At 37.5% G+C, this 11,042-nt stretch overlaps 1 protein-coding gene across 1 annotated transcript; it reads right to left on the bottom strand.

The window, feature by feature from the left end:
• Positions 1-5,270: 5,270 nt before the first annotated feature.
• Positions 5,271-10,797, bottom strand: LOC106928745 (serine protease 27-like). The gene is made up of 6 exons (XM_088016141.1): positions 10,656-10,797; positions 8,982-9,002; positions 8,456-8,618; positions 7,661-7,923; positions 7,393-7,583; positions 5,271-6,053 (listed from the first exon to the last, which is right to left on the bottom strand). The coding sequence occupies exons 1-6, from the start codon at positions 10,708-10,710 to the stop codon at positions 5,664-5,666; spliced, it is 1,083 nt and encodes a 360-aa protein (XP_087872267.1). The 5' UTR covers positions 10,711-10,797; the 3' UTR covers positions 5,271-5,663.
• Between the last annotated feature and the right edge of the window lie 245 nt (positions 10,798-11,042).

Below are 11,042 nucleotides of genomic sequence, written 5' to 3'. Positions count from 1 at the left end.
GTCATACTAACGTCTATCAGTTTGTTTCTTCTCGTAAATTATTTCTGTGGATTATAGATATAATCTCACGGATAAATTACTTATAGGCCAGGCGTGTCGAACTCATTTTCATTTTGGGGCATATCAAAAATCTGAATGTTCTTAACGGGCCTGTTGTGCCAGAATGTTTTCATAAAAACCATTTGAATTAACAATAAATAGCTATTTTAGCATAAAATAAGTGTTTCTTAAAATTAACTATTATTGAACATCTTTTCACTGATCAGTCCATCCAGGATTTTGCGATTGTTTTTGTGGTGCTAATTTATAAATATTTATTTATAAATATGTAGTAATTTGTAATTTATAAATATGTAGTATCATGCACTAATGCATGATACTACATATGACTTTATTTTTATTGTCGTATCAAGTAAGACTGAGGCAGCAGTCACTTAAACTCAATGTAATTGGTCAATTTTGAAAAACAAAAACAAAAAACAAACAAAAAAAACAACAAAATGACAAAAACTCAGCAAAATCTGAAAAAAAGTGGAGATCTATTGATTTAGTGTGAATTTTGCAGATTTGTGAAAAACTGGAGGGACTTATTAAGGTAATTTGCAGTCTAGAGGGCCACATGAAAAGCTACAGTGGGGCAGATTTGGTCCCCGGGCCCTGGGTAACGGAGGTGAATTGCAAAGCAAATGACTGATTCGATGCGTATAGATGATGTGCGATGCTTTTTGTTGAGAGTATTTCAATTAAAGAGAAATAAAAGTAATATATTTTTTCTCACCTTTGGAGAAGAGTGCGATTATCACAGTGATCCGTCATGCAAACCCTTGAAGAGCCATTGCCACCACTCCCTCTGTTATCTGGTCTTCAGCATTAAATACTTTTCTTTGTTTAGCTCCACCCAAAGTGACATGATGTCCAATTAACTGCTCTGATCACAAATGAGCTCTCTATGTGGACTGGCTTGGATCTTAAAAGAGCAAGAATGAATCCAAACTTGCCTTTCTGGATCACTTAGTTTGTAATGACGTACCTGAAGCGCTATGCACAGAGTGTTTTTGGGAAGTGAGGTTATGTTGTCATGGCGTACAACTCAAACAAGCTAGACAAGGTTGTTTATGAATCATGGCTTTCTCTGTCTTAATAATATATAACTTACTTAGCCAGTTCAGTTCAGGATGCCACCCACCTAGTAATAATCCAAAACACTGGGAAACCATTTTACTAAATAGTTAATTTGTGTCAACTAAGAGGGCAAATTGAAAAGAAATGCAATAATTTTCTGTTAATGCTAGAGCAGTTATAAATGTTAACCACTTCTGAGGTTAATACAGCTAAAAAGAAGCACAAATGGTCACTAAGATTAAACATCGCAAAGGTCACAAGCAAAATTCAACTGTCTAATGCAGTGTTTCTCATTTCCGGTCCTCCGGCCCCCTGCCCTGCATGTTTCAGGTGTTTCCCTTCTACCACACACTTGGATTTGATTTGTGGGTGATTAACAGGTTTTGCAGTACTTGATGGCTGCAGACAAAGTCATGCAATCATTTAGATCAGCTGTTCTGGAATAGAGGCACATCTAAAACATGCAGAGCAGGGGGGCGCTGAGGACTGGAATTGAGAAGCACTGGTCTAATGTTTGTTTTACAGTGACTGTACAGTGATGAAACACAAGCAAGTTTAAAAGACCAAACTAAAATTTCCAAACATTTTTCAATCTCATGTCAAGAAAGTTCAGTCATAAAACTGAAAATTCTCTCACCATAGCCTGGTAAGAGAAGGCCTCACGATGAAGTTAGAAAATCAACAGGTTTACTTGACTATTACATAAATATTATGGTCATCATTGCTAAATTTACGTTTGCTTTTTCAAATGCATAAAAAAAAGATTGAGCTGATGCAGTAATGAACCTCTAGCGGTGCTTGACTGTTGCAGGCAGCTGATGGATGCCCATTACTACTCTCCTTTCTTGAAATAAGTCACTGGAGTTCTGTATATATGAAGCAAATATGACTTTCTTTTCAAATACACAGTGGCCCCAACCATACTGCCAAATTAAATAAAATTAATTCTGTCCATTTACCATTTACCCCTCAATAGTTCAAAACAGGACTATTTTGTCATCAATCTTTGTATTAAAAACAGTCACAGGTGAATTTCCTCGAGGCTGTGTTGTTGCACCACTTTTATTTTAGTTATGTCAACTTTTTACGCTGCAGACCAATCACTGCAATTTTACCTTTTGCCACATCACTACAGCCTCTTATATTTACCAAGTTTGTGTGTGCATATTCTCAACGGAGTGGAACCGACAGCATTTCCTTCATCATGTTGCAGAAAACACAGTAGTCATTGTTTAGGGAAAGTATAAAGTCATAGATCAACTAGATGATGCAAACTAGGGATCTCGTAATATGAATTTCATATCATGATATGATGTCACGATATATTCTAATGGGTAGCGGTAGGAACATATATCACAATATTGTTATATTTGCAAAAAACTTGCAATAAAAGCCCCCCAAAAATCTCATTGACTGGAATGTATATATTTATAAAAACTCATTTAACACTCTGTGTGTGTTTTTTTTTTTTTTTTTTTTTTTTTTTTGGCTCTTTTGGTAGTTAATTGACAGGAAAGTGGGTAATGAGAGAAGGGGTAGACGTGCGGCAAAGGTCGCCAGGCCAGGAATCGAACCTGCGACGGCTGCGTCGAGTACTAAGACCTCCATATGTGGGTTGTGCTTAAACCCTGCACCACCACAGCACAACCCGGGTATTTAAACCACACAAATTTTTTACTCGGTGCACGTACCGTTTGCGGTTTCAGAAAGACTGCCTCCCCTCTGTCCAACCGTGCCTGGAGCATCGTGCCAAGACGGCAGGAGGGATAGAAACTGTGTCCATTGGACTCGGCGAGCTTTACCCCCTGGCAGATCCTGTGTGCCTTTACGCCTTGTATCCCTACTGTCTGCAGCGCTCCTTCTGAGCATTGCGCTAAGACCATGGTAGGTTAAACACAAACCACTTCCAGATAATTGACGTTTTTTGCACCTGCCTTTTTAACAAGCTCTTCCCTTGTGCTGTTAACCACGCTGCTTCCCGGTTCCTCTGTCAACAAGCATCACCACGGTTGGCCGGTAGTCTACAGATCTCTATCGTAGGCCGAATTTCTACCGGGTATGCCGTTTATATCGCACATTCCTAATGCAAACTACAAAAACATAGCCAGAAATGAAAAGGCACTTACTGTTTCATATAATTTTGACAAATATAATTTATTATTTAATAAGCCTATTTTCTTAAAATGAAAAATGTTGCTTGTTGATTTCTTCCTGAACATTACCCTGAAAACCTGGAGGCCTTTATTTCCAGTAGCAAATATTCTGGTAATGTAGCTCTACCGCCATCTTTTGACAGAAAAAAAGAGCTTTCAGTTCAAACAAATGGATAGCATGTCTTATGTTTAAGTAATCCTCAAGCTGTTTTTATTTATTTATTTTTTTTTTAAACACTGAAATCTGTATGGAGGACTTTGAAACAAGTTTATTTAACCAGAATAAATGTGATATTTTACTGTGTTGTAATAAATTGAGAGATACTCAGAGATAATACATTTAAAATACTTGTATCATTCAAACAGAAATCCAACTCGCTGCATTTAAAGTCACTCTGGTTTACTTATAAGGCTAATCTATAAAATAACTGATTTTATGTTTTTTGTTTGAAATATCTACTTTGACATTGGTGAGAGATGTACTCTGTATAATCAGTTTGAGCCTCAGTGTCTTGAATATTACAACCTTTTCTAATCCTGACCACCCATAAATGGCAAATGTCAGATTTTAAAAGATGCACAGGGGGCGGGGATAACTCTAATGGTATTTGGTTTTATTTCAAGGTGGCTTTATCAAAGTAAGTAGGACAAGATTGAAATCATTTTAGTATGGATGAATCGGAAGGATATTTGGAGGTGAAAGGAGAGGAAAGAGGGTGTGAGGATTACACATGTTGACGCTGAAGGATAAGAAGCTTTTATACTGAAGGTGTGACTGGTTGTTTTCCAAAATGTCATCGTCTTTCAGCCCCACAATTTCATTCATCCCAGAGGGACAATTTGGGTCAGATGGTTAAAACATAAGCACAGGAGGTTTAACTTCATAATTATTAAATTTTGCTGAGCTTCAGTTACCTTTTATCCCTCTGTAAACTATTATGACATACAAACAGGAAGTAACAAACAGTTAAAACTAGAGATGTTCCGATCAGGTTTTTTCCTGCCGATACCGATACCTATCACCCATGATGGCCGATATACCGATCACCGATACCGATCACATACTTCCCCATTCACTCAGTGCGTTATAGTTCCACATCGCTTAGGATTTGTTGCTGCGCGTTTGCGCAGAGTGAAGGAAAGAGGAGACCAGCTGCACAGGCAGGATGCGAAATGAGAAGTAGGTGATCGGTATCGGTAAAAGAGCCAATGATCGCCGATCACCGATCATGCACTTTTTCACGAAAATCGGCCCGATTATGATCGGTGACCGATCGATCGGCACACCTCTAGTTAAAACTAATTTGCAGAAAGAGAGGGGGGAACAAACTGGACGCCCCGCAGAAAATCTAAAATCTTGGATAATGAATCCAATCAAGATTTGTTCATAGTTATAAATGGTGACCCTCTGATGGAAGGTTGTCACACAGGACCTACAAACGTCTAATGAAACTTATCAATAAATGCGGTATTGGTATTGATCTTAATCTGTCGTAGATTACACATGGTGTGGCGACGTGTGTGTTCTTGTATATTAGAGCTGGAAATCTTGTAAATGACACAATATTCCCATTAAAATAAACCACACATACTCCACAATTATTTCTATTTGTAAAATGACAAATCCAAAACAAATATACAATTTGTAGGAAATTTTATGTTCACAAGCATAAACATTTATATAGAATTACCATTTTAGTTGCAAATGATTCCTGCATAATTATTCTGTTGGACATATTTGGGAGACAAGAACAACAAATCTGAAAAACGTAATATTCAACATAAAGGTTTTAATATTTACTCAGTTGAAGTTTATCTGACAGGGCTGAAACAGGAACAGTCATTAACTTTCTTTAATGGCCGATAATTTCCAAACTTTCCATCCACCAGAGGTCCTTCTTCCACCCAGCATGCTACCTATTTTTTTTGTTTCTTTTTGATATTAGTTGGTCACCAATCTATATATGAATTAAGGTAATCATACAGGAAACCAAATGCAATGAAAACATGTTTATTTAATTTTTGACACCAAATGTCTGAAAACTAAAATTAATTATAACAGATTAAAAATGGATCAGACTAGAATCAACTTGATATCTGATACGAATGATATTTGATCATTCGTATTACTTGATTGGTAAGATCACAATATTCCTGTACTCCTGTTAGTTCAGATTAACCCCACGTTACTTAGCTACATATTAACAGCACAACTAAAATGACTTTAGTTGACTCCTCAAAAGAAAAAGAACTCTTCAATTTTAAAACTTGCATTACTTGTTTCCAACAATAAGATACCAGTTTTAGTAGCACATATTTTATACTGCAGTGAAGTATAAAACATAACTTTTTTCCCATCTGTGGATTGCATAATCCTCAGTAAGACGTTTACTTCCAAGCACCACCCACAAGAAATTGAAGGAACAGAGCAAGAACAGCAATTCCCACAGAGTGAGTGAAGTGGCTCAGGGTTTCCCCACTGCCAAAAATACTGTCGTCAGTGGTCATACTGGGAGTGGTGGTGTGGGGGACGGAGGTGGTGGTGGTGGTGGTACAGGTGAAGCTTAGGTCGCTGTCAATGCCTGGCGAGGTGAAGGTAACAAAGCCCGGCTCCATGCCAGTGACCATGTCATTGATCCAGCTCTGGTACTGGGACACTCGGGTGTAGACACCCGGTTTCAATGGGACAGCACATCCCTCACCAAAGCTCACAATTCCAGCCTGGACCCACTGAGAACTATTCTGGAGTTGAACCATCAACGGTCCACCTGAATCTCCCTGAAAGGGGGAAGAAAGAGATGAAAATAATAATTACTTGTGGATAGTAATTGCAGTTTTATATTACCCTCTCATTGTCAATGTTTTTTATTTTTGGCTTTACTGATTAGGTTTTTCTAAAGTGTGTCTGCTTTTTCTTTGGTTCTGTTGCGTTACATGTTCTGGAATGCTTCCTGCGTTCAGTTTGGGACTGGACAGCAAAAACAATGCTGCTTTTTTTTGTTTTATCCTGTGAAATACCTTGATTTTAATTAGGGGTGCAGCCGATTTCCTTAATTTTGGGAGATCAATGATCGGCCAAGATTTCAATGTGTAGCCAGTGTTATCCCCTGATCTACCCCAGCAAATGTCTTAAAACCAACCGCTGTACTCTCCTGTGAGAAGTGTGACTGTTAGCCCCTCCCACCGGGTCATGTTTGCACATTTGCACTTAACAAGAGTCACCCCACTGTTGCCAAATCAACAACTTTCCTGCTATATTTAGTGACATTTCAGACAAAACAAAAATTGGTATCAACAAAATTGGAATCAGCAGGTTGGGCTAATCGGCGAACAGATAGAAAACTGCAATCTGTGCACCCCTAATTTTAATGTCAATTCATAGAACTGACTGTGCAAGAAAATGGCTTTATGCCGGTCAACCAAATGCTGTCAATGTTCATGCCAGTGCTGGTCAATACAAGCCTAGAACAGGGGTGGGCAACTCCAGGCCTGGAGGGCTGGTCTCCTGCAACTTTCAGATGTATCGCTACTTCATCACACCTGGGTCAAATAATGAGGTTATTAGCAGGGCTCTGGAGAACCTGACCGCACTTAGGAGGTGATTCAACTATTTGATTCAAGTGTGTTTGACCAGGGAGACGTCTAAGAGTTGCAGGACACCGGCCCTCGAGGACCAGCATTGCCCACCGCTGTTATAGAAGAATGTTAAATAAGATGATCCTCCATGAGTGGGAACTTTAAGTTGTCATAGCAGAAAGTGTTCAGTACAAAATAAGAGCAACAGAAACTAAAAACAATGGGATAAAACAATAGTGTCGAAAAAACACCATACAAGCTAGCTAGAAATACAAATGTAGCATATAAACGTATATGCCAAAAACCTCCAAGTTTTTGCCTTTACAATTAAAACATTGCATATTAATAAGATCCAGACTACATACTTAAAACAGAGGTTCATACAAAATGAGTCTGTTACTTGTAATTGCAGCCGATTTGTAGACTATCAGGAAGTTTGAAATTACTCTTCTTCCTTGTGTTTTATGCTGAGAATTATTCCACTGAGCTGTTAAAAAAAACAAACAAAAAAAAAACATTGCAGAAATAATGTTGTAGTTACCTGACAAGAGTCCTTTCCTCCCTCTTTAAATCCAGCACACAAGTAGTTATTTGTGTTTAGGTTAGGATTGAAAAGAAGTGAATTCATGAATGTTTCGGAGTAGTAGCACATGCATCTGTTGTTTCCAACTATTGGCACCTGTACTTCCTGCAGAGAGCTGGGATTTAATCCAAGTCCAATACGCCGGGTTTCTAGAAGAGAAAAGTAAAGGTTTTACATAAAATCCACAAGGGGTGTTGTCGGAAACTGTGACTATTGTGCAACTTACCAGTGACTCCAAAACCAGTGACCCAGCTCGCAAGGCCATCATGGAAAGTGCTGTTCTCTGAGGCCAAGCAGATCGGCTGGATGTAGGGAGTAAAGTCAACAGGAGCCGAAAGCTTCAGAAGACAGATGTCATTCTCAAATGTTGAAGAGTCGTACTCAGGATGGCAGATGATTTCAGAGAGTCTTCGAGTAACTTTAGTCGAGTTGGAAACGCTGTCTAGTTGTACAACACCAAGTTGGACTTTTGTGTAGTTGAGGTCGTCTCTTATGGAAAATCAAAACACGCAAGAATAAGAGTCAGCACATAAGTTTAGACTCGGTTCTTTTAGTATCAACAAATGTTGAAAAACATAATGAGAGCCGACGATATGTAACTTTTATTTTTAAAAATATTTTTTTTACGTATTTGTTGAAACTGTCACTATTGTCACAAACAATCTGTGAAAAAATCAAGTTCCTCTGCCTGTTACGGTGAGGGGATAAGATCTGATGATGGATTTGACATACGTGTCTGACTGATGGAAAGTGAGAAAACGGTCTCACCTGACTTGTGTGACATGTTTGCGTGTATGTGTGTGTGCAAATTTCAGGAGGTGACTCACAACCCGGTAAGTATCCAACACTCCTTTTCTAATTTTTAACAGGAAAAAAAAGTGTTTCGCAGATTATCTGCATCATGACGTGGTGATAGTTTTAATAAATATGTAAAAAACAGATTTTGTTTTATAAAAGTTACACGCTGCAGCTTTAATCATTTATTAACCATCTGATTAAAAAAGAAAAAAAACCCTCTCACCTTGATATGCAGTGAGCAGCTGTTAGCACCCATTCATTGCTTATCAGCGACCCTCCACAGGAGGAGTCACTTCTAGTAAAATATACCTGCCAGGGCCAGTCCCCCAGCTGGGCATCTTGACCTCCAATGATCCGCGACTTGCTTCCAGCTGCTTTGCCACACACTGGGGAAAACCGAGAAAAGACAAAAGGTGAGTCAAGGTGGAGGAAGCGCTCATACATGTCAAACTACGCCTCATCGTTTGACACGGCTCTGTTTTTCTACTGTTGGTTTCATGGAAAACGGGCACAATCAGTTTTTCAATGTTGAACCATTTTTGCGTGGTTTAAAAAAATTATTTTAATGCTGTTTTGTATTTCTGCTTTTTGTTAAACAATTCTAAGAGAAAGCAAAATGTTAATCAACATAGCAGAGGCCCAACTTGTAAAATTAACTTGATTCTTTTTTTTTTTGAGAGAGGGAGAGAGATAGAGAGTGAGAGCAAGCATAAACTGGTTAAGCTTGTTAAAGTGTCCAAGATGCTTACCAGGCTCCTGTGATTGACAACCTGAAATGCCAAAAATAGACATGTTAAACCAGTCATCAGCTCACATGACCAGTTAGAGAAAGAAATTAACTATTGTCTCCCACACTTTCATTATGTGTATATATATATATATATATATATATATATATATATATATATATATATATATATATATATATATAAAATCATGGCTGTTTAGCTGAAGTTTAAAAAGTGTTTGCCTCCTCTCCTATTTAAATGTTTCTGGTACATTTTCAAGAACAAATAAAAAATAAAAAAAACCGTTTGGATTTCTTTTATTCATGGAAAATATATATTCAAACCTTTCTGTCTAGTGTGAAAAAGTAATTGTAGCATCATCATTTGTACTGGTTATTTCTTTCTTTGTGGTAACAAACAAAAACTTGTAACAGGTCTTGTTCATCGCTATGGAGGAATATTTGCAAAGTCCTCTTTATGGAATTGTATAATTTCAGCCACACTGGACAGGTTTTGGACATGAACATCCTGTTTAAGGTCATGTCACAGCATGCAAAATTAAATTTAAGTTTGGACTTTGACTAGGCCTCTTCAAAACCTTCATTTGTTTGACATATTGTCCCACTGTGACGGAATGTTTGAGTTTAAGGTCATGAACTGATGTCTGAAAGTCTGCCTTCATGATTTTCTGTTAGAGAAACATTAGTGGTCAACAAACTCCTTCTTGCACCTTTAATTGCACATTTTAATTATGATTTAGTTAGATAATACAAAGCATTGGAAGTGTGACAAAAACTAACTGAACAAATTTGAAAGACTGAAAGTACTTTTTCGCTGCATTGCAGCTCTTGAAGGACGGAAACAATTGCCTTTCCAGCGTACACGCTGTTGTCCTTGCATCCTGAATTAAATGTTTGTTTCATAGAGCAAACTGCCATAACTTATATGCTTTTATTGAGGTGGGCAGAGTTGCTATTGATTTATTTGAAGTGAATTTGATTACCAGTACGTGGCTGCTGTTGAGCAAATTTTCAGAAAAGTGTTTGGTGCATACGGTACTTTTTCCATGCTGGTTTTGCTTTTGAGTACTAAATGAGTGCTGAATCTGTTGGAAGTCTTATGGACTCACTCCAAATATTACTTCCAGTCATCAGAAACAGCATGGTAAAATTCAAAGCTTATTTTAAATCTAAATTGCTATTACTTTATTTATAAAGCTCTTTAAAACAGTAGCTATGACAAAGTGCTGTACAGATAAAAAACAATAAACATTCAAAATATGGAAAGGACAGAAGACGATACCATAATGTGCAATAAACGAAGCAGGAGGAAAAGTGTCGACGTGTTTAAAGCAATAGAAGGAAATTGTGACTTGCGAAGAGTTTTAAACGTGGACAATAAGGGGATTATTTGTGTATTGTATCTCAACTAATAAAAGTCAGAACAATATTTAATAAAACTTGTTAATTTGAAATGAGGATGTAAATGTTACATTTTCACTGTGTAAATTGGTCACAAAGATAAAACATCATTGAATAAAATGCAACTAAGATAGCAGGACATGTAGGTTTGTCTTCATAACTAACTCATGATCTACAGAAACCTTTTCACCATCTATGTGTACAAGGTTTATCAGAGACACGTCATTAAGCTACATGAAATGTAATGTATGAATCATGAAACACTCATTCTTACCATTGGAGAACAGAAGGATCAGCACAAAGTATCCAAACAGCTTTTGGAGAGCCATTTTTAAAGAAACAATACCCTCAGCAGCAGATGCATGAAGATGTTCAGCTCCACTCAGAATGAACCTTTTACACTAATGTTAGCCTCCTTAACACATCCAACATGAAAGGAAACCTGTTGGTCGTGTTGTCAGAGTTGAATTGGCCTTTTCTGAGACATGAAAGATGTCCAATCAAGGAAGTAATTTATTTTTATCATGCAACATGTTTGCTTTTCCTTTCAGGTTCTAAAGACAATCAACTAAGTTCATTCTCCTAATCTGAGCTCCTCCGACTTTTAACAAATGTACAGATATTTTATGTTTTATGGAATAATTCAATAGCACTTGACCTC

Source organism: Poecilia mexicana, unplaced genomic scaffold (genome assembly GCF_051168715.1).
Source record: "Poecilia mexicana isolate PSO_F unplaced genomic scaffold, ASM5116871v1 scaffold_18, whole genome shotgun sequence".
NCBI lineage: Eukaryota > Metazoa > Chordata > Actinopteri > Cyprinodontiformes > Poeciliidae > Poecilia > Poecilia mexicana.
The sequence above is the reverse complement of the archived record's forward strand: the minus strand, read 5'-3'. Positions and strand labels throughout refer to the sequence as shown.

Coding starts and splice junctions, on each gene's coding strand:
- LOC106928745 (XM_088016141.1), bottom strand. CDS start 10,710: ATGGCTCTCCAAAAGCTGTTTGGATACTTTGTGCTGATCCTTCTGTTC. Junction 9,003..10,655: donor GATCCTTCTGTTCTCCAATG/GTAAGAATGAGT, acceptor TTGGCATTTCAG/GTTGTCAATCACAGGAGCCT. Junction 7,924..8,455: donor GCTGCTCACTGCATATCAAG/GTGAGAGGGTTT, acceptor ATTTTCCATAAG/AGACGACCTCAACTACACAA.